At 48.0% G+C, this 19305-nt stretch overlaps 1 protein-coding gene across 1 annotated transcript in view; it reads left to right on the forward strand.

Moving 5' to 3' along the window:
• The first annotated feature begins 246 nt into the window (after positions 1-246).
• LOC139055520 (nose resistant to fluoxetine protein 6-like) overlaps positions 247-19305 on the forward strand; it is a 94282-nt gene continuing 75223 nt past the window's right edge. Inside the window, exon 1 of the mRNA XM_070533024.1 lies at positions 247-842. Coding sequence (XP_070389125.1) covers positions 521-842 — 322 coding nt within the window. The 5' untranslated portion in view covers positions 247-520. The remainder of the gene's footprint in view (positions 843-19305) is intronic.

Genomic DNA, 19305 nt, shown 5'->3' on the forward strand with positions numbered 1-19305 from the left:
CGCCTTGTTGTCCACGTTTCCTTCTGTGCCCTCGGCGCGACAGCGAGGGTCCCCTAATTTAGGTCACCCTCGTGAGTTTCTTGCGCGTTTTCTTCCCTCGGCGTGTGTGGGTGCTGTGCAGAGCCGCGCGACTCCCGCGCCGGCCGCCGCTTTCCTCCCCGAATTGTGCTTTCCCCCCGCGGTGGCCCCCTCCCCTTTCCCTTGGTCACGTAAACGGGCCTGCCATTGGCGCCGGCCAACGCTGGCTGGCCGACGTCAGCGTTTCTTTCTTGCCGCGCGCACGTGCACCTGGCCCGGTCCACTGGCACCACCTTTCCACGGGGCCCGGCAACGCTCCAGAGACCCCACGGGTGGCCAGCGCCAGTCGCTCGTCTACACTCGGCATCTTCGGGTCATGAGCAGCGGCCGCCGACTTACGGAACGTTGAGGCGCCATCCGTCCAGCAGCAGCTCTCTAGCGTCTCGACCGCCGCGCGTGCTGGAGTAGTACAGGTCCAGCCGGCATCCGCACCTCTGGCAGCATGGGGCTCGGCCCGTGGAAGACGACGCTGCTGCTACTCGCGGTGCAGGCGGCTGTAGCGCAGACGACGCCGGATGAGACGACGACGCTGCCGCCGACCACCGACGAGCCGCCGACGACGACGCCCGACGCAGCCGAGGCCGTGCGCCAGTCGTGGGCAAAGGTGGAGTCGATGCTCAAGTCGACGGTGGACACCCAGCTGCGCCGGCTTTTGCCGCAAATGCTGCGTGCCAGCGGCGAAGCCGGCATGTCACCCGAGTGCCAGGCGGCCAACTTCAAGGTCATGCTCGGACTGCGCCAGCTCAAGTCCTGGGCCATCAGACGTGAGTGCGAAACCCGCGAACGGTGATGCGCGCGCGCTGAGACAAGGCTCGCAGGGGCAGATGCCCTTTGCCCCTGATACGAGCTAGAATATATTCCAGTTCATCCTAGAATATATTCTAGACGCATTCGAGATTATGTTATTCATAAAGGTGTCAAAACGCAGAAAAAATCCAAATAGGTGAAACAGTCGTCGTTCATTGTAAAGCCACTGTAGTTTGGGTTCCCTTATGAATTCGTTCATACGTTCAAGGATTTCGCATATAGCTAACACAACGGGCAAAAAGTATGTTTGCCTTCGAAATAAGGTGATTTATTTTTATATGTGTGTACGGAAACATAGGAAACACGCTGCTCTCGCACGTTATTACGTGCTTTGGAAAAAAGAAAGACAAAAACACTTTCACAGATGGCGGAAGTTTGCAGAAGGGAGTTCAAAGGCCGGTAATCAAGTTTACGTGACTTGTGTATTCATGTACAAAGAACTGGCTCAGAAACATTGTCCCTCTAATTCAGAAGCTGCACTCAAATGTTGCTTTTTGTCTCGTAGCATACTGTTCACGCAGAGCTGTCGTACTCTTTACGATGACAACATCAATCAGTTAATTCAGTGGCTATACAGTGATGATCCGCGGATACAAATTCACGCGCTTTCAGAAATGTTCGACCAATTGAAGCATAGTTGAAGTTACATGTGCTTGCTCACAACTGTCACATTTGTCTTCTTGACGTGGTTTTGGCCAATAGTTTATGCCGTTTCTAGAGTGCGTTCTCTATATAGGTAGACTGTGCTACTCAATATTATCGTTCAGTTTGTCGCTCTGCATGCTGGTGTGATTACGAATAGGCGCATTTATGGTGACGGTGAATAATGGATTGAGCAGATGTCCAAACAGAGTGGCTTCTATACTCTCTCTTCTGAGAGTACCATTACGATTATGCCTGAACTACTTGGCGTTATATATCCCAGTCGCATTTCACGTTAGCCACCAATATGGTTACCAAATACTACCGGAAACATCTCCGCGGTATATAGAAGCGCTGCAGTGCCTGCTGATAACAATTCACTACATTTTCGCAGATACTTGGTGACAAAACTTGAATGCCGTCCGCAAATGACCATGGTATACGAGGCGAGCTTCTCGTTACTACACTGATCGCTATAATTAATGAGTGGCGTGCACCCGAACACCGGCTGACGTGGAAATGTTCTTACATGAGAGAAGTTTTGTGAACACGGACCCGGAGGTGTCGTAGTTTCTGTTTGCCGGTCTTCCAATTTCAGCAATGGGTGATCCAAAAACTGAGAACTGGCGAGAAAGTGTCGGGTATGAGCAGTGTTGTCTTTTTTTTAAGAAACAATTAATACAGTTTCACATATAGTATCTTAAACACAGCGTTCTTGCAATAGTAATGTCTCAGTTGTTGTCATTCTTTTTTTTTTCCAGTGTACAAAGATAGCGATAAGCTTTTACAGAGCTTGTTATCCACAGTAACGCTAGAAAACTGCTAAGTATATGCTGTATAGTGGTCGGCCACCGACTGAAGTAAGTAAATCTAAACTATAGACCACATGAAAAAGAATCTGACTGAAAAGTGGTTCTATCACTCGGTAGTTTGTTTCTTGTTTTTATCCTATAGGGCGACGGTAGGGTAATTGTGTTTAATCAGGGCCGTGTAGTGTTTCGGACGTTGTGAGTGTCCATGGTTCTCTTAAACACTTCCAAAAGAGACGTCTGTTTTGTGAAGGTTGCGATAGAGGCTGTTCACGGCTCAGCTTTGCGCTATACCTCGCTGTTCGCTTTGAGTGCGGCCACTAAAAGTTGCGCGTGCCTATTTGTACGTGCGAAGCTCCTGCACGGCGGTATTTTACCATTGTTCCGTGCGTCGAGCCGGCGTTTCAAACCAGCGCCGCACTACCTTCCCTTCAAGCTACTACTTTCCGGAACTGCAGTTCATTAAGCCCAGGTTGCCGTCAATTAAATGCAAATAGTATGGTGCGATCAGCGTGTTTAAAAACGAAAACAATTAATAGAATGTATAACCGTCATTGCATATCTCCTCAGAGGTTGCCTCTGTTGGTGTGTTCAAAGTTAATCTTCAAAGTACTTGAGCAGCCAGGATAGTTTTCTTTTTCTTGTTTTTTTGCAACGATGATTTCGTTAATATCATTCGCTAAGTTCAGAACATAATGCACTTGTTTCGTTTTGAATACTTCGTTGAGCATTCGCTTTTTCAGCCCCTTGTGCTCTTTTGCACTCTGAAAAAAATTGTAGGTAGTCTTGGGTCTTAAGTCCTAAAGCTACACTTGACACCGTTGTGGAGGGCTGCGGAGGAATCTTTTCCGACTTAAGCTCTTAAACGTTCACTGAGGTGCCATCGCACTGGCTTTATTGCATGCTTTAACCCATGCATGCGCGATGCGCATTGAGAGACACAAAATGCAGGAATGCGAGTGCATTCCGCTCACAAACACACATTTGAAAAGTATTTGAAATAATCGTAATAAAAGAAAAAAGAAGTAAGAGAACAGCACCGTTAAGGAGATAAAGAAACAATAACATAGAAGCACGACCAAGAGTACCTTCGTCGACATCGTCGACAGCGACACGGAGGCGCGCATACCAGAGCTCGGCGAGAAGAGTACACTCGCCTTGTCGGCTCGCGCTAAAAAGGAACGGTGCCCAGTAAGACACGCCCGTGAAAGACGGCGTTGATTGGGATCGCGGTCTCCCTTGTACCAGGAAGGAAGCTTCCGACACGCCGGCCGGAAAGCACGATATCGTGGACACCGCGCCGTGGGCCGCGAGGAGGAGAGACACCGGAGCTGCGTGCAGCCGGGCGATCGCGCTCAGCGCGCGCGGCGGCCTCCGCTAGAAAATCCGGAAGCTGAGCGCAGCAATTCGGACGCGGAGCGCGGCCGGCGCTACGAGGAAAAATGGCATAAAGCAAAAGCAGTCTCGCGGCCACGCAGACGCGGTCATCGGACGGTGCGTGCGTTGCGCGAGGAAAGCTGCGCGGGCAGGAGACAACTGCCAGCGCCTACAGAAGCGAGTGGAGATTGACAGCCTCTGCGAGAGCAATTCGCGACGAAGCTGGAGCCGATGTTTTCTGACTTTTTCTCTTTCTCTCTCTCTCTCTCTCTTAGCGTGTCCGTAGGGCAGTAGGGTTCTGCCATCTAACGCTGTTCATTTCACGCTATTCTGCTGTATAGTTTAACCTTTCGCTTCCAGAATTTAGTTCGTTCGCATATGACAAGTTCCGGAAATCACTGAATGAGGTCACGTGGGGAAAGCCGCCACTTTCTTTGCAGGAATTCTCGCCTTCATGTCCGCGGCAATCTTGGCCGCTCTGCTTGCGCGGGTACTTTTGATGTGTAAATAGGGGCAGGTTGGCAGGAACCGGACGGGAGAATAGAAGGCGGCGACTATCAGAACATGCGTTCCTTCTAATGGGGCGCCGGCCTTTGTGAATCATATTCTCTTGTACATGTATACTGATTGTTTTCACCCACTTTGCACCTTATCTGCCGGTGGCTTGTTGACAGCACATCTTTTTTTTTCTTTTTTTGAGACTGTTAGTGTCGACAACGATTCTTCTACATTGTCGCGGCGCGTGCGCTGGAATGCGAGCTCTTCTCCACCCACGGCACCTTGGCTACCGAAAGTGATCGCCTCTCTTATAAGAACGTCGATAATATTTATGCTAGTGACCAGAATTAAATTGCTGCCTATTTTTACGCGAAAGAGAAAAGTTGTGTGAACACTAGCGTTTAGGTGCCCATCTTTTACCCTTCATCTTGTTGTCACAACTTACAGTCCCCACCTCTGAAACTAGAGAACGCATGACAGGTATGCTCTTCATATTAGCAAGATGCTGCTTTGGGGTATTATTTGCTGCTTTCTTTCGAGTGTAGTATAATCACTCCATTTAACCCTGCACGTTTCAATGCGGCGGAAGAAGAGTACCTTATACTGAGCAAAACTTTTCTGGAAAAATGAATTTCCGGTAGCTGGCCATGCCAGATAATTTCTGTAGTGCTCTGCGTTTTGTTTTCACTGCTTCTGTTTCTAACATATTTTCTTCACATGAGGGTAAATTTGCTTAAACCCGCCATTTATGTACGAGAAGAACGGAAATTGCCAGCAGCAGAACATTTTTCTTTTTTTTTATGTCCTCCAGCGTACTATCTCGTTTATACCGAGCCAAGTAACATTGGTCTTAGCCTGAATATACAACGTCTGAAAAAGGCATCGGAAGAATGTGTCCTTTTAGTTATTACAAAACACGAGTGTTCTTAAACAGCAGAACAAGGCAAACGCTGATGGAATGTAAACATTGAATACACGTTACTTCCTGTATGTAGGTCGCTTACCCAGCAGGGTTCTTACGCATGCTTGCACGAATACCTCATAGTAATGCATCAGCAGCCAGGTCATATTTGACCAATTATTTTTTCCACTTTCTAATATTATAAATGCCAAGGCATTTATATGGTAAGCAGTCGTCGAACGAATTACAGAGAGGAGTTATACTACCTTAGGGTGGCATTGTACAAGACGAGAAATAGGAATACCAATGAATCACATGCAATTAGGACATGCCGTTCAGTTTTGCTAGCTCGCTCTTAAGCTTTTATTATTATTATTATTATTATTATTATTATTATTATTATTATTATTATTATTATTATTATTATTATTATCGTTATTAATAATATTTATTTATTTATTTGTTTATTTATATTTCACTCCGTCCTGTTTACACCATTCGTTTGGTGCATTACCAGTATCAAGAACGTACCTTTTCTGATCACTGCTTTGTATTCAGGAGCTGAATAGACTAAATTAGGAAGTTGGTTATTTGAAAAACAAAAAGAGAGAAGGAATGAGATAAAGACAGGAAAAGAAAGGAGGAAGGCACAACATAACATATCACATCACACGCAGAGTCTAGTCCATAAGTTCACAAGAATTCCAGTACAGCTTTTGTAAAAAAACTGGGACGGATCACGAGTCATTCACATCCCGTGAAAATAGAACGACACTGTGCCAAGCCTAGCTATTTGTTGCGCATCCGAACTATGCTTAAATTGGAGCCTGAATTGAGCTCGGCGATCTTCACCTTGCGTCGCACTGCATCCACACATTGCACAGAAATATCTCGCGCGCAATGTACGTTCAGCGTAGGTTTTTCATCCCCACAACCACCTCCACCACCGTATCGCTATCGTACTCTTTCATTAGCCTTCCTTGCCTTTAATTTAAGCTCCTCTTTCCCGCTCTCTACATCTCATAATTCAACATCTCTCTTAAGAGAGCAACAGTTTCAGTATAGTACCACCATAACCTTACTTTAAACAAAATCAATATATATTTATCGGTACAAAGGGTCCCTGCAAGTAAAATACGCCGGAAGCGAGAGTGGAGAAAGAGGAGGAGGACGTGGGTCCTTCGATTTGAAGAGTTATCTGTGCCTTGGCAATCATTACAGCAGCCCCGAAACACTCTCTGGAGATTGCAATATATATATATATATATATATATATATATATATATATATATATATATATATATATATATATATATATAGAGAGAGAGAGAGAGAGAGAGAGAGAGAGAAAGTCCATTGGGAAGGAAATGACAATGGACTTCCAATGTCCATTCCAATGTCCATTGGAAGGAAATATCACCTCCCGTTCGACACGTTTTGGCGGCGACGTCGCTTCCACCGTGGTAGCACCCGTTTTCCTGCTCTATAGACACCCTATTCACTCCCGTAAGTTCACGTGGCGACGCCTGTCAGCGGCATGTGTTCGCGTGGTTCGATTATTCGGGCATCGGCGGAGGGCAGCGAGCCGCAGCAGCGCCGTGTGGCCGACCGCACGGGGACGGCGCGTCCCCGAGACCCCGAGAGGATTCGGCGCGAACGTTGGGCGTGTGCGTCCCTTTGGCGTTGGGCAACCGAACGCCGCCTGCGGCTGCAGGTTTCGCTGCCGCTCGCCTCCACCCCGGTTCCGGCCGCAGCAAGGGGGTCATTTATACGGGAGCGCGCTCGGTATCGCGCCCCGGCGATTCCGGTCAGTGGAACGCTCCGCGGAGCAAACAGCCGAGGCACTTTGCTCGCCGGCCCCACGACGGGGGGGCTGGCCTTTCTTCATCTTGTCAAACACCGCGCGCGCTGATCATCTTCTATCTGTGCGTGCTTACTCAGTCGGCCGACGTCTCGCTCTTCCTTAAAGTTGACAAGGGGTTGCGCGTCCGACTGCGAAAGGGGTCGTCATTCGTCATTCTTAACATTTTGCCTCGGCCTGTAATTAAACACTGACGGCGCCGCCGGGAAGCTTCGCTTTCAGCAGCTGTGCAAGACAAGAAAGACGGCTGCGCGAGAGGGTCGGCCCTTCTTTTTGATTTTGAATATGCGCCATTTCGTGTTCGAATAATTATGTCACGGAAGATCGCCATCTCTCAAGAGCAACCATCAGTGAACTTAATCACCCATTCGGCCAACGAAACAAACAAAATCACTCTTGAGTCGTTTCACGTTTCAAGTCCTATCGATATCTTAGAGGCATTTGTGATAGTTGCACGTAAGGAGTGTGACAGTGTACGCGGCCACGTGTATTGCGACGGATGCACCAAGGGGAAGTATGCTAAGAAAGATTCGCAAGAATGTCAAGCTTACTCTTCTACCTTCCAATGACTCGTGACGAGGACAAAGTGTGTGGCACCAAAGATAGAGAGAGGAGACAGAGGGAGGTTAACAGCGCCAGTTGGGCGAATTGGTTGAGCATCGCGAGCGTGTAAACACGGTTAACAGGCGTCGTCATTTCTTTTGTCGATGTTTGTTAACGGCGTTTACACGCTCACAGAGAGGTTAACCAGATGCACGACCGGTCTGCACCAAATGTGATCAAGCAAAACTACCGAAACACGTCATGCATCCCAACAAGTTCTTGCGATCGTGTGCATCTACATTTACATGTATTAGTGCGCAACTTTCTTATTAGTTATGGAAACAACTAGAGGCGACTAATGGCAAAGCATGTACCCACCGAAACAGCAACAAATTAGCCTTTGTTTCAGGGCTGATCATGGGCAACATCACGTGTAAGGAGTGGAGGGCCCCTTGGTTGCACACAATAAACTATAGTGAGGCAAGGCTAACGACCGAAGAAATGGCCAGACAGCGCAACAGGCCCTTTCTGCGCTTCGGAGATGCACCCTTAAGCGCCGTAGTCTCATTTCACGTGCGCAAGAATACTTCGACATAGACAAATAAAAGAAGAAGAAAAAAAAGCGGGCAGGAGCGAAGTAATTTGCATCTGCAGGTCCCTTTCTCCACAAGCGGATAGGCTGCACCGGGAGCACGCGCTGCAGGGAGCATAGCAGCACAGCAGGGTCGGCGGCTCTGCGTGAGCGTAGAGCAAGCGATCCGGGACGCTTCTGAAGCACGGCGAGTCCGAGCGACCGCCACCAAAGGCGCTCCCGCGTACATTCTGTCCGCGCTGACAGAACGGAGAGGAAATGAGGCCGGCCTAAAAGACAGCGTTCCGGACCGCGTGGAACGAAATGCCCTTCGCTGCCAGAGAGAGCCGGAGATGTCGAGAGCGCCCGCTCGAAGCCTACTTCGTTGTCGTTTTTCTCTGCGAGCGCTCTCTCGGAGCGGTGTTTCCATGCGAGAAGTGTCCAGCTCTGAGCTGCTGCAGTTGCTCCGTTTTCAGTTAGCGAAGTGGAGCGGATGGGCACATGTCGAACTGGTGCCGCTATTTTGGTAACCGTTTAAGGTAAACACGACGGAGCTGGCCGCTAGAACACGCCATGGTCACGTGTTCCGCCTAGCACGGCACCGTGCCTTTCACGCGTTCCTGATAAGCGGTGTTGGCATTCCTTGGTGCCCTCGTTCTCGTGTTCGCCAGCTACGCCGACTCCGGAAGTGATTTTGCCACACGATTCCCGCCGCACTGGAGCTTACCTTTTATATAAACCTGTACACAATGCTGAATGGGTTGCCACGTCACATAAGCGGCGTATTTCAATATTAAGGCACTTTGTGTCGTCCGCATATGAGTGATTGAACGAAAGAAAAAAAATGTTTCCGCCCGGAACGCGAAGCATTGATGCAGTATCTGCCGAGATGTAGTTCGCAGTAGCCCTTAGAAAGTAAAAAAATGTTCCAGTCGTTTTCGTTTGTGGAAGTTGCACCTCCCGGTGGTGAAGTGGAAAGACTCGGATTTTTCTTCATCCGCGTACCTATCCTGATTTAGCCCATGGTTCGACTAAATCTACCCTTTAGCTTCTTACTGCTGGATTCGTTCGGCTTTTCTCAAATTCATGTTTCGGGTACCCAATTATTAGCTCACGCGCTATCCTAAAAAATAAAGAAAAAGAAATGAAAAAAAAAGAACTCGGTGTCTTTCTACTCTGTGACGAAGGATGACCAGGGAAGCTGTGTATGTGGCCCCCTTAAAGGCGAACTGCACCTCCGCCGCGGGTCGCCCCGGTATTGCATGATCTTCGGGATCGACCTACGTGATGACGTTTTATTCTAGTCAGGCCACGTCAATCACGGCGCGTACTCGACGGCACGAACACAGGCGGCGTTTGACGCGGACGCCGGAGGAGAAGGCTCGAGTTTTGTGTAGACACACGGACATGACACTGGGGGAACTAGCCCTTAACAGCGTCGATGCAAAAATAAGACGACGTTACTGACATCGAGCAAACATGCGAAGAAGCCGAGTGCTAGAAGAACAAGACTTATAAAGATAATCAGACGTGATCAATCGTTGTAGTTACATGTAGAAGTAGAAATCCTAATTTAGCATCACCTCCCCAACTCTGCAGGCGATGTGATTGAACACGAAGGCACAGATGCCAGTTCTATGCAGTACACATACGTTGAGCGGGCGTTAGCCAATCATGCCAGCTATACTGACGCGATCGCCCTCTCCAGTATCAGTGTTTTCCACGGCTGTAGTACCGACAGTCTGACTGAGAGGTAGGACCATGGACTTTCAATATGTTGGTTGTAGGTTCGAACCCTTGTGGCACAATAAGAAATTTTCTTTCGTTGTAATCTTCTTGCAAAATTGTTTGGGATTCCAGCGACGAGACCGGCAGATATCAAAACAACCAAGGGCCCATAACAGATATCGCTGTATTAAAAAGAAGAAGCCTACCTGGTTTGGCGAGTATAGCAGTAATCTTAAGAACAAGTGTCCTGAGCCGAAGCTTAAGATGCATTAAGCAAGGGAGAGATGAGAGATGGAGCCCGCACGTTTTATACCTAAAGAGGAGGTTTGTGACAATAATACATCTCCTCAAATTTCACGGCGGAAAGTAATGGGGCACATCGGTGCGGTCAATGTTGGAGTTTTATAACGCCTTCATCGGTTTCGCAAGATACAGCCTCCCTGTGCTTTGCAACACCTGCAAAACAAACCTGCGTGTATTCCAGGGACTACAAGCTCAAGCCCTGTAAGAACGTATCTCCGTCTTCTGAAGTGTGCGCTTACAGCGGCAGCGATTGTCATAGCTCGATATCATCCAATATCAACGTACATAGCCATCGACGCTCTCAGGGCGCATATTTGGCACGTTGCCCGACTACCTTCTTACCATCTTGCTGATTTACCTGCAGGCCATACACATCTTTCAGTCGTATAATTGTTGCCAATCGTACCTCGTTGCCATTGAACTACGTGCCTGCAGCAAGACCATCCTTACCTTTATGATGCCTGCACAAACCTGAAATGCGCCTCACCATCCCAGGAATCACGAAGAAAGCTAACATGCCGTCGCTTGCCCTGAAGCAGGCCACATTAGGACTTTTACATGAGAAGCACAGTGGCCGCGCACATGTTTACATCGATGGCTCGGCCACACCTATAAGTACAGCTGCCGCTGTGGTGATACCAGCAAGATCAGTCAAAATACCGCAAAAAACGGGACATGTATCATCAACAACAGCTGCTGAAGTGGTAGCCCTGCGTGCGGCTCTTCATGTCATTCAGCAGGAACCTCCCCATGCATGGTCAATCTTCTGTGATTCCAAGGCAGTCCTACAAAGTGTACTCTCAGCACTGCGCCATGGATCACATCAGCAGCTCATCGCAAAGGTCAGAGAAGTCCACCATCACATAGTTGACGAAGGACAGGATATAATATATCAGTGGTTACCTAGTCACTGTGGCATACATGGCAATGATCGAGCAGACGCAGCTGCCCGATCTGCCCATGACGGCGTCAACTGCGTTTCCATTCCTCTTTCGAGAGCCGACGCAACGAAAAAACTTTCCATACTTGCGTGTGAATTAACATTAGCCTAATGAATTCATCGGAATTCACAAGTGCACGCCTTCATACCCTGGAACCTAAATTACAGCTCCGCATTCCGCCCGACCTTCCACGACGTAACTGTACCCTTCTAGTCCGTCTATAGCTTGGAGTAGCATTTTCAAATGCGTACTCCTTTCTTATCGGAATGGCTAATAGCCCACATTGTGACTTCTGTAGGTGCAATGAAACAATCGCACACCTTCTTTGTGAGTGCCCTCGTTTCAACCCGCAAAGAGCAGTCCTCTCCGCCACCCTAGACCAACTGGACAAGCACCCATTAACGGAAAACAACATCCTTGTAAACTGGCCTACAGGAACATCAGCGCGATCCGATATGAAGGCGCTACTGCGTTACTTAAAAGGCACGGGACTTTGTGACAAATTGTGGCTGTACACTGCGTGACGCAGGATTGGATGGTGACACTGCTTATCACTAGGAACGCCTTCGCAGACTGCGTGACAGTACACACAGAAACAGTTCTTATCGTGTGTATGTGTGTGTGTGAGTGCATGTTTTTTTTTCATCCTTTTTCTCTCTCTCTCACCTATCGCTTCCTTTTGCCCCTCCCCCAGTACGGGTAGTTAACCGGAGATAATCTCTGGTTAACGTGCCTGTTTTTCCTTTGCCTTTCTCTCTCTCTCTCTGGAGACAGTTAGGCTATCTAACGGAATGGCACAATTAGGAAGGCTGACATCGTGCGCAATAACATTGTCAATTGTCTAACACCCGCTCAGTATCTCAGCATTGGGCGCTGACTCCGAGCCGTCAGGTGGCCCTCCCTGGCCGAGAGAACTCCGCTGGCCGAGCACTCTTGGCCAGGAGCGTGAGAACGGGGGTTCTTCTGATCTCCCTGAGTGTCAGGGCGCTGCAACAGCACGCCAGCTACTCCACTGGGATTCGGTCTTTGCCACATGAGGAGCGGGCTGCATATTTCTGAAAAATGCTGTTCGTCATTTCTGGTACATCGAACCGGGTTTTCAAAAGAAAGTGGGATACGATCGTAGACCAATGATGCCAGGGGCATACTGCTGCGAGCTATCATGATCAAGTGTTTTTGTATTGCGCCTTACAGAGAATTTGTCTAGTACACTTACTAAAATCTGCAAATATTCGCTTAGATTCAAAGGTGTTATTCGAAAAGGTTTCCGGGGGCGTCCAGACAAGGACTACACTCTGCAGTTCTTCGAAGTATGCGCTATGAACTTGAAGCATTCGCTATGCAGTTGTCTGCCAGAAGTTATTGCTTTAAAAAAAGTTTTTGTTTGTTTGTCTCGTGGATCTGGGGAAAAAAAAACTAAAATATATGCGGATCAACGCCGCACCCACCACGCCATGGACTGCAGCTTGTTACCTGTTTGTCGAGTGTTTTCGTTTAGTTTAAATTTCACGAAGCACTTTGCCGTTGAAAGAGCACTGCTATAACTTGGTAATTTTCTAATCAGGCATACTGCCAAGAACACACCGACCTTGCTGTATGGCTTATGACTTTTGCTGAATTTTTTCTCTGATTTCATGAGTGGCTTTCGTCGCCGGCGTTCAGCTCTGGACAGCATCTCAGACTTTGTCTCAGCGCTCGAATTTGCTAAAGGAAACAAGCATTCCGCCTACATGCTATTTCTAGACATACAGCAAGCTTTCGATTCAGTTCCGCATAAGACGATTATTTTCACTCTTGCAACCGTGGGAATTTCGGGTGGTGTGCTCCGCTTTGTGCATAATTTTCTATCGGAGCGCCGGATGAAAGTGTGCGTCGGAGGAGTAACTAGTGAATACCGAAATGTGAAGTGCGGTGTCCCACAGGGCAGCGTTCTATCGCCAGTTTTGTTTAACACCGTACTCGCCGCGCTTCTAAGTCGTTTGCCTCGGGATGACAGTGACTTCCCTGTGAGCATAGCTGCCTACGCAGACGACATTGCTCTGTGGATGAGCGGCCCTTCGCACGTTGGTCCGCGGCTTCGTGCAAGCTTGCAAAGAGCTCTAAACGCGACTTAGGAGTACTTGGGTGAAGTTGGTCTGCACATATCACCTGCTAAGTCGGCTGCAATAGCAAATCACCCTAAACAACGAGCTCGTCGAACAATGAGGCGACTGTACCTTGAAGAAACGCCTATAAGCTGGATGCGACAACACCGTTATTTGAGGTTAATTGTGGATGATCGCATCTCTTTGCGTCCTGCCGTTAAATTTGTACGATGCAAATCGCACTCCCTCCTTAAGTATTTGGCCGCCTTGACTACAAGAGGTGCAGGCTGCGACCAAACAACGGCTCTCCAGGTGTACCACTCATCTGTACTCTCAGGCATGATGTATGCGTTACCAGTCCTGAACGTATCACCTAGTTTGATGGCCCAACTGGAACGAGATCATCGCGTTGGCCCTCGATCAATGCTTGGGTTACCTTGTGAGGCGCAATCTGTTGCACTACTTACTGAAGCGCATCGTTACCCCTGAGGTTGCAAGCAGACCAGAGAGCTCTATGTCATATTGAGCGTCTGTACCGTGCATCGAATGGTCAATCGCTACTTGATCGTCTCATTCACCGCCTGTTATCTCGCATGGGAAAAATGGCAGCATTATTTATGAATATCACTGACATTTCTGAACACGCTGCTTCAGTTACGCATCCGCCTCCAAAAGATATCACGAAACATGTATTCCCAATTTACCTCACAATCCCTGACATGCACAAAAAGTCTGATATGCCTGTTTCGGCAATATTCCAATTGACTCAGTTTCACATGTTCGATAAGTTTCCAGATTATCTTCAAGTATTCACATATGCATCTGTACACAGCGACGGTCAAGGTGCCTCTGCAGCTTTTTTTTCTGCCCTTCGACTCAAGTAAGGCGTATCTTTCAATTACCTCATCCAACGTCGTGAAAAACTGCGGAGCTAGCAGCTATTAATGTTGCACTGAAATACGTGCAAGAAGACTTAACTACATTGAAGTTCACCATTTTTACGGACTCCCACGCTGCTCCTAGCAGGTTACAACGCAGTGAGATTGATTGCCCCGTTGTGCGCAGCATTACTGACACTGCGAGCAAAATTTCACCACGTGGGGTATTTCTCGTTGATGTCATCTCCTTGGCCTGCGGTGTATGACACTCGACGAATGTTTGTACCACAGTGGTTGTGCGTCCAAATGTGATCATGCTCATTGCGCTCTACTTACTTTTCTAGAGTTAACTAACTTAGGCTCACGTTTGTAGCGTCGAAACTATTCTATTCAACATTCTGTGGTAGCGTGACCTTCAGTGACCGGTCCTACTGTTTGTGATATGTACTGTGTTCTAATTTATTCTTTAGATTTGTCCTGTTGCTCTTCCTTTCCTCTTTCCTCCCCTCCTTCCTATCTTCCATTTCTGTGTTGCTGGCACCTCCCTTCTGAAGAGCAGGCAGGCGTTGTGCCCCTTCCGGTGGCAGTTGCCAGCCTGCTCCTCGCTTTCCCTTTCCTGTTAATTGTGTATATGTGTTAAAAACAAATAATAATAATAATAATAATAATAATAATAATAATAATAATAATAATAATAATAATAATAACCTCTCCTTCTCAGTTGTCCACAATGCCTAAAGCACTTACGAACAGTGCTCTCACGTTATTCGTGCGCCAAGATATAAATAAATAAATAAATAAATAAATAAATAAATAAATAAATAAATAAATAGGCCTTCTAGGCTCACGTTGATTGGTCATATATATATATATATATATATATATATATATATATATGTGTGTGTGTGTGTGTGTGTGTGTGTGTGTGTGTGTGTGTCTGTCAATGGCCATAATAGGAGGATATAGGCTGTAGACCAGTGTAAGTGTTTCGCGTGTCGGTGGATACCTGAACGGTCACGCGGCGGCCAAGGAGAGAAAGGAAGTAATGAGGGATGGACAAGGCTAAACAGTGAGGAGTGAAAGAAATAACGAAATGCTGTTTTAAATATAGTAGTAATAATGCCGTACCATTTCGCGCCTTCAGAAGGTTCTGTTTTTGGAAGTTCAGGAAAAAAAAAGGAAAATCGCCTTCGAGGGAGTTCGTGACTATGTCGCTCATTTGATAGGGCCAACGAAAGCGAAAGGGAGCATATACCCTTCGCGGAAACAGGAACAAAGCTCGCAGCGCGCGCAAATGTGACTCGAACAGCAGACTTGGCGGGGAAACGCTGCCGCCGCTGACCTCCATAAATACGGAGCTGGTCTCAGACGTGGAGCGCAGCTCTTAACAACAGCGACGTCGTTAAGGTCGAGATAATAATAGAGGGACCTCAGGACTCACAGAAAAAGAGAATGAAATGCTGGGGGCGCCTTCTACGCGATGCGAGCCTGCCTCGTTCGAATGTCTTCGTGGGTCACGAGGAAGGCTAGGCACGCGCTGCATCGGAATTGGCCGCGGAGTTGAGGTGAACGGGCGCCCTTTGCCGCGAGAACGGCGCGATGCGCGGGTCACTGTTGCGGTCACCGTGCGGCGCCGCCAATCTTGGATCACGATTCGTCCGCTATAGCGTCCGTCGAAATAGATTTAAGCGTCCTCGCTGACCAAAAGCAGCGTTTCTCCTTTCCGTTGCGACTCAACATTGGGGAATATCGCATACTACTTATTGGCACAAATGCCAAAAAGTAAAAAAAAAAAAAAAACACGAATATTAGTTTGCAGTCCAGAAGGAAAAAATGGCAACCATGCAGGCTATCTCATATCTTTATGCGTGCCCCTATGTTACGCGGTGTTCTTTGATTCATTTGTTCGACGAAACATAAGATAATAATAGTGGCATTTAAAGGACAGCTTTCATCGCAGTGTAATGCCTTTTTTTATTACTGCGATCTTGTGTTCAGAATAGAAGAGCCGATTTGATCCAGTGACTCGAGCGTTCGTTCTTGAAGTTTTGTCTTTGTTTTTTGTGCTTGTATGCATTAGTGTTAGCGCGTACCAATGTGTCTTCTTCATTTCTTCTGTTTATTGTATTCATTTTTTGAACAATGAGTTTACATGTTTCATATAAGCTAGTAGGAGGAACCAGTGGAGTTATGCTTCTAAGGTCTCTAGTTGGACCCCATTTAACCCTACCGAGCTGCATAAAATGTTGGCACAGTTTGCCGCCAACCTTTCCACAGTGGTATACGTAGTTATGGACGTTCTTTGTCCCGCTTATGGCCAACACATGGCCGTACAACACCCAGCGTGGACTGAAAAACGCAACTGAAGGTTTTTTAATTAGTACGGTATGAAGTGGTCCCCCAGCTTTTTGACTGATTGAAGCACTGAATATTTAGCCGGTGCGATTGAAGGAAACATTTAAGGGTGTTTCGCTGTATATACCTAACGCGCCTTTTGTTTCCTTTACTAAGAATATGTTTTGAAAAATCTAGTATACTTCCTCTCCTTCAACTATGATGGTTAAATAATTAAGATATAGCGCTTTCAAGGAAACTAAAATAAACAACAGAAAAAAGTTTACGCTTTCAGTAGTGAAAATTTGTTAAATTAGCGGGTATGGTACAGTCGCGCAAGTGCCCCACAAAAGTGAACCTATAGTAGAGCACATTTCTGTAATTGCTCTTTCACGTTCGACAGGTTAAACAGGGAGGCAGATGCGCTCGCGTTCGTCGTGTTGCTATATATACTTCAAGGAGATTGTTGCTGGACAAAAAAGCATACACAAACAAATGTTTAGCTAGCGATCTTCTGGGTTATACGTTGGTTACTCAATAATGGCCGTATAGTTCCGATGGGCGACAAGGTTGTAATTGTAATAACTTTAAAACAATTGTGTATATATAGTAGCTAGCCGTATATTTGTAGCTTGGCGTTCCATGTTTTTCATTTGCTTATGTCGACAACTTAATGACTAAGCGGTGTTATCGGCCTGGTATACGAAACTAAAAAAAAAAAAAGAGAATCGTTTACATAGGCTCCGAAGACGCTACGTAATACTCCTTATACACAGCATCCGCCTGCTTAGCGAACCTATGCTATTCATAAATAAGAATTGTCATGCCTATAAACAGTTATCCTTCGCGAGTGGCTGCACGTGTTCATGACTGCCGGGTTGGCGCTGCCTTCCCTTGAGCATGCGCATTAAAGTTTTGTGTCTTCCTCCTTTTCCCCCATTGTGCGACCCTTCAGCTGCTAGTCTGCGTTGTCTTCTTCGTCCCGTCGTGTGTCCGTGTTTGCACGCTTGCCTTTCAGTAACAGGAAGGAACTCGTCTAACAACACGGACAGCGTAGAACTGCGAACAGTGGGAGGCGAGGCGCGTCCACGATGCACCGTACGCAACGTCTGTTTACTTCCATCAGCGGCCGTGCGGCGCCGGTGACCGCCACCTCCGCGAACGAGCAAACCATCGCGCGCGGTTGTTATTAGCGCGCGCGCGGCGTCGCTACAGCAGGCAGCTGTCGGCCCGGCGCCTCATCCGTCCGGCAGTCCGGCGAGTGCCGTGCCTGTCGGCCGCCGCCGAACCCGTACGGCGGCGGGCACGCTGGGCCGGCTGCTGGCGCCACACACTTCCTTCAAGTGGGCTTTGACTCCACTAAGAACAAGGAACCGCCACGCCGAGTGAACCGGCCGCGGAAGAGCCGGGCAGCTTCCAAGACCGTGAGCTTGCCATGGGCACGGGGGCGGCAGCGAGAGCCTTTCTTTTCTCGGCTTTCGTTATGGGCGGCGCTGCTGCTGTTGCTTTCCTTCGCGTGTATTGTTTTCGGGACGGGGCCGGTCAGTTTCTCTGCTCTCGCCGCGAGCCCAGTGCAACGCCGCTACTATGCGATGATATAAGTCCGTCTCCCTGAAAACGGTTGCGTGTGTCATTGTTTGCGCCTTCAGCAGGCCGCCGCGAATAGCAGCAGCGCGTCGAATTTCTTTTCTTCTTTCTCTGCGCGACTGGTAGACGTCGAAGAGGTGATGCCGAGACAACGATAAGTCCTATAGTTCTAGCCCAGTTTCACTGTTCTCGCGGAGCGCTTGCTTTGCTGGAGAACTCCAAGTATGGCGGCCAACGCCTAGGAAAAGGTAGAACAAGGATGTACTGAAACTGCTCACGCTTTTTACACTACGCAAAACACGGTTGAGCTGAGTGCATTCTCAACAATACACAGAAAAGCAGACAACTCGCGCGCGGCACCTGTGAAGCATGACTTTTTGAATGGATTCGCCGTTTCCATGGACAGACGGGTTAAAAACAACACGATTTTATGAAGGACAAGAGCAAGAGGAATCACCGCAACGGCTCAGTGAATATACTGAAAGCCTGCATTCTTGAATGTGAGTCCTCACCCACTCAGATACGTCCGTTTCGTTCTTTCAGTCCTGGCGTTACAAGTATTTAAAAGAGCTTGCAGAATTCCTAAGCAATACAGGTGCATGTAGCGTGCAGCAGCCTTACTGTGAAGCGACCAGCGCCGGTAATGGTGGGAATTTCGGTGATGGCACACGAAACGGTGACAAAACTCCGGAGGAGAAGTTCTGAACGCATGGCGCGATCATCGCTTTCTACCCTGGTTTTATCTATATTCAGATATTTTATAGCTTCAAACATAAAAGACACTTCCTATCCGCAAAACTGATTGCGTACTTACGAGATAAAGGCGCGCGCAATGACATTGAATTTAAAGTTATTCAACAAATTTCAACGACGATTATGATACTCCCTAATGTAAAATTTGAGCGCAGCTATATACGTCTCTTAATTTCGCCATACAGTGGCAGAGGCGGACACTCTGTCTCGTGCAGCACGTTGCAAACGGAGCGAAATGTGGCGCCACTTCCTCGCTAATCGCGACGCGTGGGCGCGATTCACGGCTGCTGCCGCAGACACACCTGCACTCATACATCACTTTGTTTCCGTACAGACGACGCGCGCTACTCTGGGGCCATCTCGTAACCATCGTTGCACAAAGCATGTTATGCGTGGCACAACGCTCTTCTCACGCTTTCACCATACCATCCTCCTTCGCTTTCCTCCTCGCGCTCGCTTTGCTATCGCCGTCTTTCATCCGCGTTGCCTCTTTCACCCTTTTGCTGTGCTCGTTCGCTTGGTTACGAAGACGCTGAGGGACGACGCTCGCCGTGGAAACGGGCGCCTAAGAGCTGCGCTCTAAAAATTCGTAACGCAATTTATGGTCGAA

This window comes from Dermacentor albipictus, chromosome 1, assembly GCF_038994185.2.
Source record: "Dermacentor albipictus isolate Rhodes 1998 colony chromosome 1, USDA_Dalb.pri_finalv2, whole genome shotgun sequence".
In the NCBI taxonomy this organism is placed as follows: domain Eukaryota; kingdom Metazoa; phylum Arthropoda; class Arachnida; order Ixodida; family Ixodidae; genus Dermacentor; species Dermacentor albipictus.